We start from the raw sequence: 20411 nt of genomic DNA, 5'->3' as shown, positions 1-20411 counted from the left end.
TTTTGACGCGATTAATCCGTTTGGAGCGCAGAATGACTCAAAATCCCAGAAATGTCTCTGTCAACGCATTTCAGGCAGTTTGCCCAAAGTTTGTCCTTTCTGCGCTCCAGATGAGAGACGGCGTTAACGTGTTAACGTTGACAGCACTACAACAAACACAAAAAGTGAAGACATTATGATACAGACTTATAATTTGCACCGATGTGTTTTCTAAATTTTATCACAGACATATATGCAAAAAGTGAGCACGAGGGCCCTCAGTGCACCTGCGTGCTGCTGCTGAAGACTCACACACCAACCTGTCAAAAATGGAGAGGGCGCACTGCTTCCAAATAGTGCACATTTCATTCATGTTGTTAATCTAAGCCCATTATGTATTCATTATTTTTCCTGGGTTGTGTTCAAAGAAAAAAAAAGAAACCTATAAAAGGTGTAGGTTATTAGTCTATTAGTTCATGTAGTGGGGTCAAAATTACTGATGGAAGATGGACAAGAAAAGGTCAAAGCCATCAGGTCCTCAGTTAGACAGCCACTACTGTGGCTATGATAGTAAACAGTAGGCAGACAGTAGACACTGATGTGGCTTTGAAATGATGTGGCACTGAAAACAACAAGTAGTTGGATCAAATAGTCGATGCTGTTTATCAATTAATCAGTCAGTTTATGAAAATGTTTTCTTTCTTGTGTTTTAGGACACATCCAGACATTGATGGATGTGTGGGATTTTTAAATCTGGGTATTTTTTGCAATCTTTTACAAAAACATGTTCATTGACTGAGAAAGGCAAGAAAATGTTTCATGATCAAACCAGAGCAGTACTTTGTGATATAACCCCAAGTGTTGCCAAATGCCAACAAAACATGCAAACAATGTCTGAAGATAAAGGCTCAGACATTCGTCCTTGTAAGACAAAATCTGATTTCCTCTTGTTCACTTAACAAAAAAAGAAGAAAAGAAATGTTGTACTTGTCTACTCAAACACATGAACAGAGTTTCAGAGAATCTTCACCCTGAAAGAAGTTTTAGAAACTTACCTGTCAGCAAATCAAAGAACCGCGTAAGCAACAGGACAGAATAGAAAAGTTTTCCCCCAAAAAAGAACCTGCACATTTGAACATGGCGTCAAAAATGAAAGACATTAAAAAAAATCAGAGGAAAGGTACAATTTGCAAAACCTATTTTAGAGTTTTGTAAAACTCAGTACAAAAAAACTTGCAGTGATTCACATTGATGCATGATGCTGACCACAGGATGCAAAAGTTAAACATGCCCACAGCGCAGAATCATTCATCTCTGTTTTAATTTGATATTTTTATAACAGCACAACCTGTGAGGCTGGAAAGACTTCGGTTTCATGCCCTGAACAGGTCACTTTCTGTTTTGTGATGTAGTGTCTGCAGTGTTGGGAAGGTTACTTTTAAAATGTATTCCACTACAGATTACAGATTACATGCCCCAAAATGTATTTTGTAACGTATTCTGAATACTTTGGATTACTTAATATATGATCATGCTTTTTACAACTACGTGAATGTGATTTATTACTGTTACTGAAGCCTACTTGCCGTACCAATAACAACTCGATTTTTACATCTTAATATAAATGAGTAACAGTAGGTGGACATTAGGTAAGGCTGCACTTTTTGCAGTGATCTGCAAACGCATATATAAAACAGGTCCGCAGCTCCAAACTGTAGTAAAGGGACCTCTGGCTAATCTGTTGGGTTAGTGTCGGGCTCGTAGCTGAAAACTAGCTTTACTTTGTTGTCTGGGTCAAGTTTGTAAGAGACAGAGAGAGGCGTTGAAAGGCTGCTCCAGCAGAACTTATTGTTTCGGAGGAAAACACGAACACAGTGTCCAGTCGAGTCTTAATAGCTTACTTACAACTGGGCTCGTCAGGCTCTCTGTTTGGCTGCTGTGGTTATTATTATATTTACATGCTTCCAGCTCCCTGCATCAAAATAAACTATTTCCAGCAGTGCAATATGAGTCCTCAGCATCCCAGAAACGACACAGAAAGTCATAAAGTCAAACATAACTTTTAAAAACACAAGTATAGGCTCATAAGGCCACGATGGTAAAAAAAAAAACTAAATTTCCGCAAAATGACGTCACTTCCGGTTTCGGGCAGGATATGGAGGACATGTGATAGTTCACGCTGATGGACGTAGGAAGTGTTACAAACAGCTGATCGGATCGGCAAAGCGTGTTTCTGGAATATTATGTTTTTGTTGCTGCAAGTGCTTTTTATGCAGTTTTTGCAAAGCTGTATGTTTTAAGGAAACTGTGACCTAGGACAAGCTGATGGCATAAGATGTAAGTACAACTCCTCCGGTTTCATATGCAAAAAAAATTATTGCGCTAGCTTACGTGGTTGCAGTGCTACCGGGATTTAAAAATAGTTACGCAAATTGGAGCGTGTCTGCTCCAACCGGCTTTAAAGGGTTAAAGAGGGCTGCTATTCATCTTTAGAGACACGCATCAGTGCCCCACTGAATGTCCTCCCTCCCTCAACTGCTTGGGAATTAAAAAGGTGTTGGCTCATCGTGTCTGCAGCCTTTGTTGATTATATTTCCATGACATTATTCTGCAGTGACAAAGTGAGATATGTCACAACAAAAGAGCGAAAACTGAAAAAGTGTTTGTTTACATTGTTGAGTTAACACCGAATATAAAAGCTTCAGTGCTCTTTGGTACAGATTCTCCAGTTTTTTTATTTAAAAGTATTATAATTACGATTTTGATTATGTCCCCACATTCGGTGTCAATGATGGTGATGATACTGGAGGATAAACGTGAGCTCTAACACATCTGCTCAAATTTACACAGCTTTCACATCACTTCATTGTAGGGGTCGAGTTTTTCTTTATTTGTTACCTGTCTATGAATCTACAGTGTTCAGTTGAGTCACATTCCAAATATGCTGTGAAAAACTCTTTTTAAACGAGTCGTGCTGGAGTCAGTCAGTTCATTTCCATAGAGAGGCACTTTGCATCAGCAGCACCATGCTCCAGTGCTCTGGGAGAGTTTATAGTCCTGAGAGTTGAACACTGGATGACTGACAGCTGTCCTTCATCACAACAGAAGCCACAGAAATCCTCCTCATCAAAAACATGACTTTGATCTGCGTCCTCATCTGGACTCTCCTCTGCTGCTGCTTCACAGGTAAAGTCCAGAGAATCAAACTCCTCTCCTCTATCAACATCTGTCCCTCTGAAATGAAGCCCACAAAACCATGAAGCTGCTTTATGTTTTTGTCTCTGTGTCCTCAGAGTCCAGAGGACAGATCACAGTGACTCAGCCTGGAGCAGTGAGCTCTGCTGTGGGAGGATCTGTGAGCATCAAGTGTACGACCAGTCACAATGTTAATGGCAACTATTTATCCTGGTACCAACAGAAAGATGGAGGAGTTCCTAAACTGCTCATTTACTATGCTAGCAGTCGAGTATCAGGGATTCCAGCTCGTTTTACAGGCAGTGGATCAAACTCTGACTTCACTCTGACCATCAGTGGAGTCCAGGCTGAAGATGCAGCAGTTTATTACTGTCAGAGTTATCACCGCATCAACAGTCAGCGTGTGTTCACACAGTGAAAAACAGTCGTACAAAAACCTCCCTCAGTCAGACTGAACAGAAACTGAAGTGACTGCTGCAGCTGGAAGATACTGCAGAGACTGATACAGTTCACTGAGGACACACACACACACACACACACACACACACACACACACACACACACACACACACACACACACACACACACACTAGTACAGGTCCTCCATCTTTCTTTCACCCAAAAAGGGTTTAATTTGTGAGAGTAAACTTGTGCAGTGTAAACAGTAAAATGTAAACATTGCAGCAGTTAAGGAGTGAAAGGCCATTTTTGTTGAAACACTTGTTTCCTGGTTAAGAGCATTGCTTAGAAACTCGTCTTTGGTTTACTTTTACTTTTCTGTTTGGGAAGATTGGGGAACATAAGGACCTGTTTTCTTGTTTTGGCATTGCTCACGTCCAAAACAAATAAACTCCTCTATACCAAAAACGAACCTTCTTATCAACTCACATTGTTGTGCAAATAAAGTCATCCTGTTTTTATTAAGCTGTATATTTTCAAACATGAACATTGATAAAATGATTTGGTCGATGTTTCATCCTTCACTTTGTTATTCTCCTGGTCTTTCATTTGTTCAACTGTGATGCTAAAGTTCAAAAAACAAATCCCAGAATTGTTTTCAGTTAAGCTAAGCAGTGGCTTCATGTTCTAATTATCTTTAACATTACAGGGCTCTAGAATAACTTTTTGCCTTGGTTGCACTGGTGCGCCACTTTTTCAACCGCATCGCTTAACACCGCGGTTTTACATGTGCCCTTTTTTGGGGGGAAATTGCTGTCCATACAGACAATATTGATTTGTAAATGATTAACTAACAATCTTGTTCTTGTGCTTAAAGTGCTTTGGCACTCTTTGGCAATAAGAATGCAGAGATGGCACCGGGTGTTATGGCACGCCGTCTTTCTCTCGGTTCTGCAATGTTTGCATATTGTGTTCTTAGTGGTGTCCCTGCTAGCTTGGAAAACCCACTCCCTGTTGGTGTATGAGCGACAGACGCTTTTTAACATCCGTGACTCACTGCTGATGCTCCACAGTGTTAGCGAGCGACCTGGAGGAATCCCGCCGCCTCTGGCATCGGTGCCGGAGGAGCAGCTTCGCCGTGATCGCTGCTCTGCGCTTCCACAGGCCCCGCTGGTTTAGAAACTTACTCCCGTTAACGACAAGGAAGCAAGATGAACAGCAATTTTACTTGCTAGCAAGGCAGGCTGGTTGGAACCAGGCTCTTGGAGCTAAACGCTCCTCACCTGTCTGCTAGCCAGCATCAAATAAACAGCCTTCCTTGCAGCTTTTTATTCTGAGAACACAAACACCACTCGTTGTAAAACCCCCCTATGGTCACAAAAGGTTAAAACACTGCGTGTGTGTCTGTGTGTGTGTGCGAGTATGTGTGTTTGTGTGTATGTGAGTGTGTATGCTTGTTTGGTGGTGCGTTTGTGTGACCTCCTGCTTATCAAAAGGGTCATAAAAGCAGGAAGCTTACTAACCAAGAAAACAGAACCCTCACATAGGATGTCCCTATAATGAAACACTACAGCCTCCCCCACCAACAAACAGGCTGGAGAGGTGGTCAGAGACAAAGGAATGTCTTTGACCATGCTGCTTGAACTAAGTCTTACACATTTAAGTAACACAATGACAACATTTAACAATTTGACTCCAACAGTCCCCCCTTTTTGCCAACTTTGTACTTAAATTTCCACTTATGCACCCTTGTGTTTGACAGTTCAGTATAGGCTTCATTCACACACAGCTCCTCACATCATTCACTTCCTACTGCTGCAAAAGTTCACAGTTAATACATGTACGAAACGTGCTTAGCAATTATCCTACTTCTCATTCATCTCACACACAGTAAACTACATCCTGCAAGGAAACAAATGAATGTCAACAGTCAAAAACAAGAATCAACGTTCTCAAAAGAATATGCACTACAATCCAAATGTATGCAGACATAGGCATTCAAACACATCCGTTGGTTTTTGGTTTGTCCATGTGGCTTCCAGCTATCTTCAAAGCTGTAGCCTGGTCAACACTCCTCTTTATGACCCCTTTCAAACCCCCAAATCTTCTCACTGTAGACACCCTGTGGGGTGATCGAGTCACCTGGTGAATCATCTGCATTTACAACTCCTCTCCTTTCCTGTTGTCACTGCAGAAAAAGTTTTTTAAAGGAAATTGGATCAAGTTGTTTATGATCTTCTCCCCCCTTTTTGAGTCATGTCCACCCATGGCTCAAAACTCCAACCAACTTATATAAGTGTACATGATGTAAATGTAAACAAAAGAAAGCCCCTTTGACTGTCTGGCTTTTTCTTCATAATGATAGCCATATTAGGACACATAAAGGCAATGGTTATATATCTATATATTTTAGCACAAATGACAATATAAAAAATATCAATCCTAACAATGTCCATGTGTCAAAGTAACTGAGAATAAAAAACAGAAAACATGAAGGAGATATTCCTGCCCTGGCTTTTTATAGCAGATAATCTTAAAAATATTCTGCAATTTTGCATAATTTTAAAAAGTTTACATTTCTTCAGTATTGAACAGCAGAAAATAGGCTTTCTTGTCCGAGGTCATTGAAGTAAAAGAAAAAAAGAAAAAAAAAAGACAGAGGCTGACAGAGCTGCAAACAACGGTAGACTGGTGGGTAATAAGCGAAGGAATAATGCAGAAAACAGAGATTTGAGACGGGAAACTGTTCTTGAAGTACAGAGAGAGAGAGAGCTGTGCATGAAGTGTGATTTTTATCTTGGTGTAAACAAAACAGTAAAATAAGAGGGAATTCATGACGATGTTTATCAGATGTGAATAGTTTGTTGCTTCTTTTGCTGCTGGTTCAGTCAATTTTGCTTGGAGAGAGACAAAACCTGCAGCTCAGAATCAGCACAAAAAAAGACGTAAACAGCGCGGACCCGACGCATCAGAATCAGTGAGCTGTCGGTTTTCAGCCCGATGGCGTGTCCGTCTACGTGCCGTCGTGTGAGAAAGCAGAGAAAGCTGATTCTGATGCGTCGGGTCCCTCTGTGTGTTTACACTGTGTGTCTTTGTGTGGAATCCGTTTACCTGCTCTCATTTACTGTTTGGTGGTTGATAAAATACTTTTGTGATCTTTAACCTGAGATTCCGGCGTTTCTGGGAAAATATATTTATGTTTAAAACTCGATTTAGGATTTAATGAATCAATGTCGCTTTATTCAAGCTACTCACCTCTCTCTATCTGCCTGTACTTTCAAACGTACAGACGGACTACATGAATATCTGAACTACGACCAATCAGAGAGGTCCCACCCCTGATTATCTCTGATTGGTTTAGACCACGATAGGAGCATAATGTGTGTCGGTTGTTGACCACAGGGAGAGTTTCAGAGTTGCAGAGAGTGTTTTTTTATTTATTTATTTTACTCGAATAGTTGGTCGTACCGCTGCGACCTGAGATTATTTTTAATCGCACTTGCGACCAAATTGGTTGCACTCTACAGCCCTGCATTACATTTAATTTTTCTAACTTAGCTTTGCTCCAGTGGTAATTAGAGTGAAAGGACTTGAAAATCAAAGTTTTACTCGTCTCTGTAAAACAAATTATTCATACCACCTTTACTTAACAGGAGCTTTACTGTGATAGTTTTAATACATTCTTCTATATTTAGTATGGTTTTAATATTTTCGTATTTTAAATTACGCAGGATATATGATAAAACAATAATTTACTTGCAAAGAGTTTTAATTTCTACACAAATACTTTCATTATGTGGAAAAAAAGTATTTGAGATGGAATTGTTTTATTTGATCTGAGAACAAAAAGAAATTGTTCATTGTTAATATATTTAGATCATATAAACAATATACAGGTACATTTATCAAAGAAAGTAAGAGAGAAAAAAATACTACAGACGGGCATCTGAGGGTGAGGGGAGCGTGCCAAGCTCCAATCGACAGCACAGTCGAGTTCAATGATGGCATCATGATTCTGTGAGCAGCACAGAAACCAGAAGCTAGGGTGGTGATGGGGAATGACCGACGGCAATTTCCTATGAACATCACCTAATGCTGTGTCACTGTGCTAAGCATACTTTAACAATCTGAAGAGGGTCTTCCTTTGTGTCATTGTTGTTGTCATTTGCATCATGACCACTTCTACAAGACTGCTAAAGTGATTCAACAGGTGGGATCATAACAGCAGTAAAACAACTGGATCCAATACCCTTTCCGAGAAAGGTTTTCTGCAGAGATAAAAAGGACAATAGAGGAGTCATAAGTATTCCCCCCACAGGAAGAATGCCTGAAGTGAGGCGATGAGGGTTGATAGAGGCCATAAAAAAGGGCTCTATCATATAATCATATATGCTTAGAGGTATCAATTGTATAATGATAGAGGTCTGATCCTTGGTAGTCTGCAAAGACTCTTCCAGAGTGTTCTGGCATGCACACACATCCTAAGGTCATGAGTGAGGTCGTACCTTCTTTATATAGTATGGGAGGACACCTACTCTGTATCTGTTTAAGTATAAGAGCCTTTTGTTTAGGTGGACCGCTGGACTCCTGGCACCAGCTTACACACACACACACACACACACACACACACACACACACACACACACACACACACACACACACACACATACATACAGTGCCTTGTCTTTGTAACCAAGGGGGGTTTACGAGGGGAGGTACTATTGTATTGTGTGAACTGTTTTCCCAATAGCAAGCGGAGGCCGTCGTTGGGGTCATTTTGTGGTAGACACCGACGAGGCCTCCATTGCAAATAAATCGATCGATCGCTGACTGTCTCATTTTCTTCATGATGAATACGTCTCTAAACCAGCGGGGCTTGTGGAAACACAGACCCAACAACACCCAGATAGAAGACGAGTATTAATAACTGACTGCACACTTATTTCCACACTGTCATCCTCGAGTAGGTGAGAGGGAACGAAGTCTTGCCCCAAAGACATTTTGTAGGTTTGGTGGCTCCTTAGAGTACGAGCACCTGGATGACTGAGAACCTTCACAGATCTATTTTCAAGCTGAGCTCAAAGGTCAAAGCCAAGCTTTTTTCAATACACTGCTCAGCTTTCTTTATCATAATCGTACACATCATGGTTTTGTCAGCTTCGTTTCAGAGAAATGATTTTTGCAATGATTGTTTCTCGAGACTTTCTCCAACTTTTCCTTGCTGTGCGAAAAATGATGGTATTTGTTTAAGAGATCTACAGCCTGTGTGTGTGTGTGTGTGTGTGTGTGTGTGTGTGTGTGTGTGTGTGTGTGTGTGTGTGTGTGTGTGTGTGTGTGTGTGTGTCCTCAGTGAACTGTATCAGTCTCTGCAGTATCTTCCAGCTGCAGCAGTCACTTCAGTTTCTGTTCAGTCTGACTGAGGGAGGTTTTTGTACGACTGTTTTTCACTGTGTGAACACCCACTGACTGTTTAGATAGTGAAGACTCTGACAGTAATAAACTGCTGCATCTTCAGCCTGGACTCCACTGATGGTCAGAGTGAAGTCAGAGTTTGATCCACTGCCTGTAAAACGAGCTGGAATCCCTGATTCTCGAGTGGTAGCGTAGTAAATGAGCAGTTTAGGAACTCCTCCATCTTTCTGTTGGTACCAGGATAAATAGTTGCCATTAACATTGTGACTGGTCCTACACTTGATGCTCACAGATCCTCCCACAGCAGAGCTCACTGCTCCAGGCTGAGTCACTGTGATCTGTCCTCTGGACTCTGAGGACACAGAGACAAAAACATAAAGCAGCTTCATGGTTTTGTGGGCTTCATTTCAGAGGGACAGATGTTGATAGAGGAGAGGAGTTTGATTCTCTGGACTTTACCTGTGAAGCAGCAGCAGAGGAGAGTCCAGATGAGGACGCAGATCAAAGTCATGTTTTTGATGAGGAGGATTTCTGTGGCTTCTGTTGTGATGAAGGACAGCTGTCAGTCATCCAGTGTTCAACTCTCAGGACTATAAACTCTCCCAGAGCACTGGAGCATGGTGCTGCTGATGCAAAGTGCCTCTCTATGGAAATCATCTGACCAAGTTTAGAGGCACAATGTGAAAAAGTAAAGGTCTGGACTTCACTACATGTTTTTACAACATTCTGTACGCCACGCAGATCCTGATGGGTTCTGAAGAACTACTAACTGATTATATTTGAAATAAGTTCATTTAACAGTTGCTCTTTGCTAAGATGTAGAGAAGTAAGAAATTCATATCTTTTCTGAATTCCTTCATTCATGTTTGAAGTATTAAATATTTCATGGAAAGCATTTAGTCAGTGACTTTATGTACAGTGGTGGGTCACACTTACATTTGTACAGTTACATTGATTCAAATAACTTTTTGGAGTAAATTCTACTTGCTGGTGAAGATCATGTGACCTAACTGAAAGCTTCACAGTGGGAATACAAGAGACTTTGTGGAGAAAGTGTTTTCTAAACCACTTGTAAATGTAATATCCATCCATATTATTAGTATGAATGCAGTTATACTCACTGTATGTAAAGTACTATTGAGTGAGACATGCTGTTTGACTTATTGGAAACACATTTTTTAGTTAAGCGTAACATTTTATTGGTTTTGTTTGCGATGTTGTTGGTTATTAAAGTTTCTGATGACAATGTCAATTTCAAAATGTTGCTATAGGAGACCATTCAGATGGCTGTGATCCAAAATTAAATATGGTTCAAACATCATGATACAACATGATTTCCTCCAGTACCATCCACCTCCAACAAATGTTACAGTTTCTGTCAGTTTGCTGCAGTTCTCAAATCAGTGATGCTTTTCCCCAATCAAATTAGCCTTTCTCATTGTTTTATACACACATACACACTGCTGTTGTTTCTACACTAATAAAGGGATTTGTTACTTCATTGATCCACAACTCACAGCTCACAACTGTCGTGATCGGGCTGTGTCCAGGCAGGAATTGGACCCAAACGCAAACTCACTGGAAACAGGACTGAACTCAAAATGGCAGCTTTTATTGCTGAACAGAAAACTCCACAAAACCTAAACTGGGAAGAATCTAACAAAACACACACAGCATGAGGAAGATCACGGCACTGTAGTAATCAATCAATCAATCAATCAATCAATCAATCAATCTTTACATGAGCCAGGTGAGGAAACACTATCACAGGGAGCCGTCTGCACCGGGAGCCTCCAGGCTGGGCAAAGAAGCCCCCCAGCCAGGCTGAGAATGTGTCGATGATGTGAACAGAACACACAATGAGTATTAATGAGTATTATTTTGCTTTTCTCCATTTCATCAGTTTTGTAAATTAAGAAAAAAAAAAAAAAAATATATATATATATATATATATATATATATATATACACCCAGCACGCCCCTGCGGGCGGTTTATCCTTCAAGCTCGGGTCCTCTACCAGAGGCCTGGGAGCTTGAGGGTCCTGCGCAGTATCTTAGCTGTTCCCAGGACTGCGCTCTTCTGGACAGAGATCTCCGATGTTGTTCCCGGGATCTGCTGGAGCCACTCGCCTAGCTTGGGAGTCACCGCACCTAGTGCTCCGATTACCACGGGGACCACCGTTACCTTCACCCTCCACATCCTCTCGAGCTCTTCTCTGAGCCCTTGGTATTTCTCCAGCTTCTCGTGTTCCTTCTTCCTGATATTGCTGTCATTCGGAACCGCTACATCGATCACTACGGCCGTCTTCTTCTGTTTGTCTACCACCACTATGTCCGGTTGGTTAGCCACCACTATTTTGTCCGTCTGTATCTGGAAGTCCCACAGGATCTTAGCTCGGTCATTCTCCACCACCCTTGGGGGCATCTCCCATTTTGACCTCGGGACTTCCAGGTTGTACTCAGCACAGATGTTCCTGTACACTATGCCGGCCACTTGGTTATGGCGTTCCATGTATGCCTTGCCTGCTAGCATCTTGCACCCTGCTGTTATGTGCTGGATTGTCTCTGGGGCATCTTTACACAGCCTGCACCTGGGGTCTTGCCTGGTGTGATAGACCCCAGCCTCTATGGATCTTGTGCTCAGAGCTTGTTCTTGTGCTGCCATGATTAGTGCCTCTGTGCTGTCTTTCAGTCCAGCTTTGTCCAGCCACTGGTAGGATTTCTGGATATCAGCCACCTCCTCTATCTGCCGGTGGTACATACCGTGCAGGGGCCTGTCCTTCCATGATGGTTCCTCGTCTCCATCCTCTTTCTTGGGTTTCTGCTGCCTGAGGTATTCACTGAGCACTCGGTCAGTTGGGGCCATCCATCCTGGACTGTGGTGCTGACACTCACCAGTCCCCGGCCCCCTTCCTTCCGCTTAGCGTACAGCCTCAGGGTGCTGGACTTGGGGTGAAACCCTCCATGCATGGTAAGGAGCTTTCTTGTCTTTATGTCAGTGGCTTCTATCTCCTCCTTTGGCCAGCTTATTACCCCAGCAGGGTACCTGATCACGGGCAGGGCGTATGTGTTGATGGCCCGGATCTTGTTCTTACCATTCAGCTGACTCCTCAGGACTTGCCTGACCCTCTGCAGGTACTTGGTGGTTGCAGCCTTTCTAGCGGCCTCTTCATGGTTCCCATTTGCCTGCGGGATCCCCAAGTACTTGTAACTGTCCTCTATGTCTGCAATGTTGCCTTCTGGTAGTTCAATCCCCTCAGTTCTGACTACCTTCCCTCTCTTTGTTACCATCCGACTACACTTCTCCAGTCCAAACGACATTCCAATGTCATTGCTGTATAGCCTGGTAGTGTGGATCAGTGAATCGATGTCTCGTTCACTCTTGGCATACAGCTTGATGTCATCCATGTACAGGAGGTGGCTGACAACTGCTCCGTTCCGTAGTCGGTATCCGTAGCCAGTCTTGTTAATGATCTCACTGAGGGGGTTCAGGCCTATGCAGAACAGCAGTGGGGACAGAGCATCTCCTTGGTAGATCCCGCACTTGATGGTAACTTGTGCTATGGGCTTGGAGTTGGCCTCTAGTGTTGTACGCCACATCCCCATTGAGTTCCTGATGAAGGCTCTTAGGGTCCCATTGATCTTGTACAATTCTAGGCATTCCAGTATCCAGCTGTGGGGCATTGAGTCATAGGCCTTCTTGTAATCAATCCAGGCAGTGCACAGGTTGGTCAGTCTGGTCTTGCAGTCTCGGCTGATTGTTCTGTCTACCAGTTGCTGGTGTTTTGCACCTCTGGTATTCTTGCCAATTCCTTTCTGTGTCCCGCTCATGTATTGACCCATGTGCCTGTTCATCTTAGCAGACATGATGCCTGACAGGAGCTTCCATGTAGTACTGAGGCAGGTTATTGGTCGGTAGTTGGAGGGGACCGGTCCCTTCTTGGGGTCCTTGGGGATCAGGACCGTCCGGCCTTCAGTTAGCCATTCCGGGTGTCTCTCGTTAACTAGCAGCTGGTTCATTTGTGCTGCCAGACGCTCGTGGAGTGCAGTCAGCTTCTTCAGCCAGTAGGCGTGAACCATGTCGGGCCCTGGTGCTGTCCAACTCTTCATACTGGAGACCCTTTCTTGGATATCTGCCACTGTGATGGTTACTGGACCCTGTTCAGGGAGGTCGCTGTGGTCTGCCCTCAGATCCACTAGCCACTGAGCATTGCCGTTATGGGTTGCATCCTTCTCCCATATGCTCTTCCAGTATTGCTCCGTCTCCAGCCTTGGTGGTGCTGTTCTCTTATTGTTCCCTTGCCACTGAGAGTACACCTTTGCTGGTTCTGTGGAGAACAGCTGGTTTATTCTCCTGCCTTCTATCTCTCTGGTGTACCTCCTCAAGTGAGTCTTTGCTTGGCAGTTTCCAAGGCCTCAGGTATGGACAGCTTGCTGTATTTCTTAGGCACCTTATTTGTCGCACCTTTCTGCAACTCCGTTAGTTGGCTAACCTCCCTCCGTGCTACTTTGATCTTGCCCTCTAGCCTCCTTCTCCATGGAGGGTACTGCCCCTTGTGGCTGTTCAACTTGTAGCCAAGCATCTCACTGATCACTGCTGCCGTATTGTAGATCAGCTTGTTAGTGTCGGTAATCGTGGTTGTAGGTATTGCCCGTAGTGCTGCATTAACATCATCTAGCAGACCTTCTGAGGGTACTTCACGTAATCTTGGTAACCGGCTACGGGGGATCCAGGTTTCAAGCTTGGCCATGATCCTATTTTTCAGGTCAGTTCCTCTCGCACTCAACGATGGGGCTATGTACCCAATCTTGGGTGGGGGTGATGATATCTCCCCCCTGACCTGGCGTCCTGACTCCTCCTTGCCGTAGCATTTGTGTTGTACCTCGTCAATCTCTAGCTGTGAGAGCAGTCCCTTCTTTCGAATGTTGGAACACTGAGCTACTAGTTGTTTCGCCGTCATTGTGGATGTTGGGTATCGAAGAATCCATAGGTCCCTCATCCTATTCATGTAGCCCCTTCCGCCGGGGTTACTTGCGTAGTAGCATTCCAACAACGCCCTGTTTTCGTCCCTTGCCCACCGATGCCTTCTTGTTCCAGTAGCCCACTTTTCGTCAGGGTGCCCTGGTTCCTCAACACCTGACGCGGACCTTGTTGATCCGGGCGACGTCCGAGCCGGCATGCCTTCATATTTATCTGTCTCGCTCATGTCTGCGGTAGGCTTGCTTAGCATACGGGGGTCTAGCCTTAGGACCCTTACTGGATACAGACGCCCCAGGCAGGAATCGAACTTGCGATCCTCTGTTCCAAAGGCGTGTAGTTTAACCACTACGCTATCCAGCTGCTTATATATATATATATATATATATATATATATATATATATCAGATTAGATTTTTGTTTCTGAAAAACAGTTTTAAACTTCTCATTAGCTGTCACAGTCCGGGTGAGCTGCTGGTAAATTTCCACCATGTTCTCCTGTGTCTGCCCCTGGGCAGAGCCATCATCTCCTCACATGGAGCCAATCTGGAGCAACCTACTCAGGATATTTAAGACCAGCGTTGCCGTCTCTTCACTGCTAGTTTGCCAACTTACCCTCGGTGGTAACAGGCTACCATGCTTCATGCTCCTTGCCCAAGTCTATGCACTCGGCCATACTCACTGCAGTTTCATGCTCCGTCTCCTGGGAAGGATTTCAATATCACACCTGCTGCCCTCTTCCCACTGCTTCTCACAGGATCCCTTGGAGCTCAGGTCAGCTCATCTTAACTTTGTTCAGCTCACCTGGACTGTTAGGTTTTGTATTGTTGATTGTCATTTATGCTTAGAAATATTTACTCATATATGCTTAGAAGTATATAATCATTTGTAGATTGAAAGAATGTCTCATCCTAGGAGGTCTGTAACAACTCTGTGTAGCATGAAGAGGGGAGTGCGTTCACTCCTCTACAGAGTGTTCTGGCATAGATCACACACCTCCTAGGAGAGGTCGTATCTTCTCTTGCTGATATATGATATAGCAAACACACGTATATCTGTTTGAGTGTAAGAGCCTTTTGTTTAGATGGACCCGCTAGACGTCCTGGCACCAGCTTTGGGGAGTCTTCACAGGGTCACATCTTGACCTCACACAGATCTCTCACACACACAGATCTCTCTCTCTCTCACACACACACACACACACACACACACACACACACACACACACACACATACACAGGCAAGGTACTCTTTGTGTGTATGTAGACGTCATATGTTAATGAACCTATGCATATTCATGTAACCTCAATAACAGAACAGTGGTACGGGAGAACGGAGAGAGCAACTGGGGTCAAGCGAAGGAACGGCGTTTGTCCGGTCTCTCCCGTGCGCGAGAAACATGAAGAACTTTGCCTACTTGTGTCTTGCTTTGCTGTGTAATTATATTGTCTTCAACATTCCAGCGGATGGGTTCAAGCTACAAACCTATCATGGACCTTCACCTACTCCCCTCAAAGTACCGCCAACTCCACCTGCAACATAAGCCATACTCCTCTTTAAAATTCAATCACACCTGGAGAAGTCTGAGAACCCACTAACCCCCTTTTCCTCTCTCCCTCTTGATCACCACGCCACCTTAGGCCAAGGCTGGACTGGGACAAAAAAATCGGCCCGGGCATTTTGACTAGAGACCGGCCCACCAGGATAAAGATTGAAAATGTGACGTCATTCAGGGGTAAAACCGCAAAGGATTCTGGGAACTTGTGGCAATCGGTACTAGCGCACGCAGGCTTTCAATTGAACTCAGTTACACAGCGATAAAAAGAAACCCAAAAAAATGCCAAGAAGCTGTTGTATTATTAACTGCAATAGCCGGTCGCATGACAGCCACGGGAAGCCGACGGGTAAAGAGATCGTTTTTTTAATCGGATTATGTCGTTGAAGAGAAATTTTTTAAGCCATGTTTCCGAAGTAAGAGCCGACGGATGGTCTGGATACACCAAATATAACGTCCCAGAACACTCCAGCTCACATGTTAGTCTGCTCCAAGCATTCCCACAAAGGTCAGAGTTTTGTAGTAGTTAATGCGTCATTTTTCTTAACATAATTGGTGATATAGGTTACAAGCAAATCTGGCGCTGAACAGAAATTGTCGCGCTATGCTCCTTTGTTTATTGTGCATAAATAGTGAATTATCCTGACACAATATTGCGTTTCGCTTCTGTTATTATGGTACACTGACAAAAACATATACTTTTATTCACAGGATAAAACAGTTGTTTTGTATCACTAATTGTCCAGTGCGATTACAGCATACAATATTATTGTCACTGCTACATTTCTGTGATGCTACCAGAGATTATTTCCACTACTAATTAATTACCGTTGAGCTCAAAGCTTATATTAATAAACGGTTAACGAATGTGTATTTATGACGACGATTTGTGAGACTGGTAAACTTACCTTTGTTCAGACGATGGTCTTTCGTTCTACACGGTGCATTTCAAGGTCCTGCACCCATCCGTCGGTAAACTGTACCTGGGCTTGTTGCAGTGACCTGAAGTTACTAAAAACTTCATGAGTGTATGCACTCACTCCAAGAACCGTATAATTATAAATCTGAGCGTGGTGAAAGTTGGGCAGCACGCTAAAGTCTTTTATCCACTCTGTGTGCTCGTAAGGGTCTGACCCTTTCAGTCCTTTGATTTTTTCCTCGTATCTTTTCTTTGGCTTTTCATCAAGTCTGTCTTTGTACGGACCGGCATTGTTCCCCTTTTGTTTTTGTACATTCCTTTTTTTGGGAATACAAGAAGGTATTGGAACCGGAGAATGAACGTTTTGCGGTGCTGCAAATGCTTGCATTTGATGCGGTACTTGGATTGTTTTGCCACGAGTTCCCGGCATGCAATGCGCGAAAATCACATGATTGCCAAACAAGGGGGAGGGTGCATCCGGCCTCCTCGGCTGTAATTGGTCCAGCCCAGAGTCGATCATGACCAACTGGCCAATCCAACACCTTTCATTATATATATATACCCTTCCTAAAAAAAAAAAAAAAAAAATCCATCGGCCCATAAAAACAAAAAATCACCAGCAGCCCACCGGGCAAATGCCCGGTATGCCCGATGGCCAGTCCAGCTATGCCTTAGGCCACCACGCTACGTTTTCTTGTCAGGAATCCCACGTCAAGTATAACTCTGTGTTTTTGTGCCAAATAAAGATTTGTGTAAAGCAAACTCAACCGTCTCCACATGTGGTCCAGCACTTGAGTCCAGTTTCGTACAGGCCTTTGGCCCCTTGTAACATTAGGCCTACATTTTTTGCAGTACTCTTTCCAAAGTAGGTGAGGTTTTGAGAAAAATAACAAAACAAAAAAAACCTGTTTTGATGTCTTAAAACGACGGTGAAAGTGTTTTATGAAGTGTCTTTTGCATAGATGAGTCTGTGTGGTGAAAAAGGCCTTACATATTTTGAGAGCTGCATTAAGAGTGGTGAGAATGACGTTCCTGATGTAAGACTTTCACCAAAGCAACTGAGAAAAGCAGTGATGGGGAAACATTTACTGGAGTTCATTTAAGTGTTCACGAATAAATGTCAGTGAAGTCGTTTGAAAACGTGTGTGTGTGTGTGAAACATGTCAAAAGTAAACCAAAGCAACACATGGTGATAAAACCCGAATTGAATGGTAATGTTTACCAGTTAGAAGCCTTCACAGTGAGAACAGCACAGAGCACAGTCTTCTCTACCTGGAAGGAATTTTCAAAGCTTCCTAAAACACCATTATTTGTAGACAGAATTCCAAAATAGAAATAAAAACTCATTAAAAAAAACCCTGTATGTGTAGGCAGCGTCTTAACAATGGACATGTTCATTCAGAAATTAAAAAAATATATGGAAAAAATGCTGGTACACTTTCCAGAACTTAATATTTTTGTGAAATTCAAAACATAACTACATGAATCTGAAGTGTTTTTGAAGCATTTTAGGCTGAGAATTAGTTTCAGTGTTTAGAGTTGTGAAAAAAATTAAGTGCCAGGTTTCAAGAGATGTTTTCACATGTGAAAGCTGTAAAATCTACATTTTGAAATCAGATTCTTTAAATATTGTTGTAATGGGCTTTATTTGCTTTAATTACACTATTATAATATTATTAAATGATACAAACAGTGAATGATTTTGTTGAGTTTGTTTGTCTCAGAGTCAGAGAGCCGTGTCTCTCTACAGTCAGAGGTTTTTGTACGGCGCCTCAATGAGTTTGTATCACTGTGGTACACGTTCGGTGGAGGAACCAGACTGGATGTTGGAAGTAAGTCAAACTTAAACTGCTTTTACTTTAACAGATTTCTTTCTTGTAATTATCTTGACTTTTCTGTTCAGTGTGCCAGAAAAAAACTCGGTAAAATAATTTTTACATAAATTTTCATGAAGAAACAAAGTTAGCTTCAGAATAAATGTTAAAATGAATATTAACAAATGATATAAAACATCAGAGTGGAATTGAGGATATTTTACATATACATACATCTGGTTAAGTCTTGAGAGCTTTTAGTTTTAATTTAGTCTGTTAGAGTCAGAGAGCCGTGTCTCTCTACAGTCAGAGGTTTTTGTACGGCGCCTCAATGAGTTTGTATCACTGTGGTGGACTTTTGGTGGAGGAACCAGACTGGATGTTGGAAGTAAGTTAATTAAACTGTGTTTATTATTAAATATTGTATCATTTTATGTTATAACTACTTGTTAGGCTGCTTAGATGAGAGAAAACTATTTTTTTTATTAAAATAATTTAGTTTTTGATGTTTGTCCTTTTTACTGGACTAATTCAGATGAGCTCTGCGAGTTTCTCTTGTTTAATCTACATTTCTGTCACAGTAAAATATTTGTAGACAAGAGTAAACTTTATCATCTTATGATTAGTTTGTAAATTTCCACCACATCAGCTGCTGTTTGGATGAGTCAAAGTTTGCTTTCTGATGTTTTTATCGTGTCAGATGTTTCAGATTTAGTTTGAAATCATGTGAGCTGTTCAATAACATTTCAAATCTATATGAATGAGTAGCTGCTCTGTGCTTGTGTCCACTAATGTCTTCAGTCATCCATGATTTAGACTTCTAATCATTTTAAAGCCAAACTTCTGCTGTAAATGTTTCCACATCTGCTTCTTTTATTTCCAGTGTAGTTTGAACATATTTCAGCTCAAACTGTGTGATGATTCTCTCTGTGCTGATATGCATGAGAGGTTTCTTAAAGGGAAGTGAAACAATGTGTGAGTGAATGACTGGTGGAGCAGAAAAAACACCTGACAGAAACTTCTTAACGGAGAAAATCAAATTGTGGTTTGTGTCCTCTAAGCTGATTGGTGTTTCCTAGGTGATACCCGCCCCGCCCTGAAGGTGCTGGGTCCCTCCAACAAGGAGCTGGAGCAGGGGAAGGCCACGCTCATGTGTGTGGCCAGCAAGGGCTTCCCCTCAGACTGGAGTCTGTCCTGGAAGACGAGCGACAGCAGTGGCAGCAGCAGCATCAGAGGGGAGGAGAGCAGGACTCCTGGAGTGCTGCAGAATGACGGCCTCTACAGCTGGAGCAGCACCCTGATGCTCACTGCAGACCAGTGGGGGAAGGTGGGCTCTGTGACCTGTGAGGCCACCCAGGGCTCCCAGTCTCTGGTCTCAGAGATACTGAGGAGAGACCAGTGTTCCCAGTCCTGATGTCAATCACTGAGTCTTTCATGCTGTTTTTCTTCTGTCTCTTTGTTTCTTTGTGTTTGCAGATTTAAAAAATAAACTCATCAAACAGTCATATTTTCATCTCATAATGACAACAATCAGAGCAACAATCTCCTCTAGTTTCATCCTTTTGTGTCTGTTGTAAAGCTGATATTTCAAACTCTTAAAAGAATAAAAATGCAACGAGAAAACATGTTCTTTGACTCTGTGAGTTTAATAAATGCACATTTAAAAATTAAGATTTTGTAATATTTGTAAAACCAGACCAAAATAAAAATGTAAACAGACACATCAAGTGTAATGTGCAGTGAAAATGGTTAAATATACTTTTTAATCCACATATTAAATATTTCTCTATAAGATGTTGAGGTCATGTCAACCATAGATTATCTGTGTGCTCTTCATAATTTCTACTCTCAAAGCTGTTTTATGATCTACATTTTAATCTGAAAATGTTGAAAAATTATTATAATTGACATTAAAGAGCAGGGTGTCATCTATATGTTTAAACAGAGTTCATCTAAATAAAGTTCAAATGAAGATTTACTGAAGTTTGATTAATGAACTATTTGGCAGTGAAACTGATGAAGCAACAAAGCAGAGAAGAGTCTAGAAGCTGGTGGTGGCAGAGGTGAAGCAGGTGGAGACTTAGCTGAGGATCTCTAATTGTCAGGATGAGGTGGAGATCAGGAGTCTGAGAGTTAAAGCACACAAAACAGAGGCTGAGT

At 42.4% G+C, this 20411-nt stretch overlaps 1 protein-coding gene across 1 annotated transcript; it reads left to right on the top strand.

The window, feature by feature from the left end:
- The first annotated feature begins 2958 nt into the window (after positions 1-2958).
- On the top strand, positions 2959-20134 carry LOC146643100 (immunoglobulin kappa light chain-like). The gene is made up of 5 exons (XM_085395300.1): positions 2959-3165; positions 3273-3575; positions 18010-18019; positions 18238-18269; positions 19331-20134. The coding sequence occupies exons 1-5, from the start codon at positions 3114-3116 to the stop codon at positions 19663-19665; spliced, it is 732 nt and encodes a 243-aa protein (XP_085251426.1). The 5' UTR covers positions 2959-3113; the 3' UTR covers positions 19666-20134.
- Positions 20135-20411: the final 277 nt, after the last annotated feature.

The sequence above is a fragment of the Rhamphochromis longiceps genome, linkage group LG22 (assembly GCF_057381845.1).
Source record: "Rhamphochromis longiceps isolate RC_006_pf linkage group LG22, R_longiceps_female_GT1.1, whole genome shotgun sequence".
In the NCBI taxonomy this organism is placed as follows: domain Eukaryota; kingdom Metazoa; phylum Chordata; class Actinopteri; order Cichliformes; family Cichlidae; genus Rhamphochromis; species Rhamphochromis longiceps.
Note: the sequence above shows the minus strand (reverse complement) of the source record. Positions and strands in the feature narration are given on the sequence as shown.

Coding starts and splice junctions, on each gene's coding strand:
- LOC146643100 (XM_085395300.1), top strand. CDS start 3,114: ATGACTTTGATCTGCGTCCTCATCTGGACTCTCCTCTGCTGCTGCTTC. Junction 3,166..3,272: donor CCTCTGCTGCTGCTTCACAG/GTAAAGTCCAGA, acceptor CTGTGTCCTCAG/AGTCCAGAGGACAGATCACA. Junction 18,270..19,330: donor AACCAGACTGGATGTTGGAA/GTAAGTCAAACT, acceptor GGTGTTTCCTAG/GTGATACCCGCCCCGCCCTG.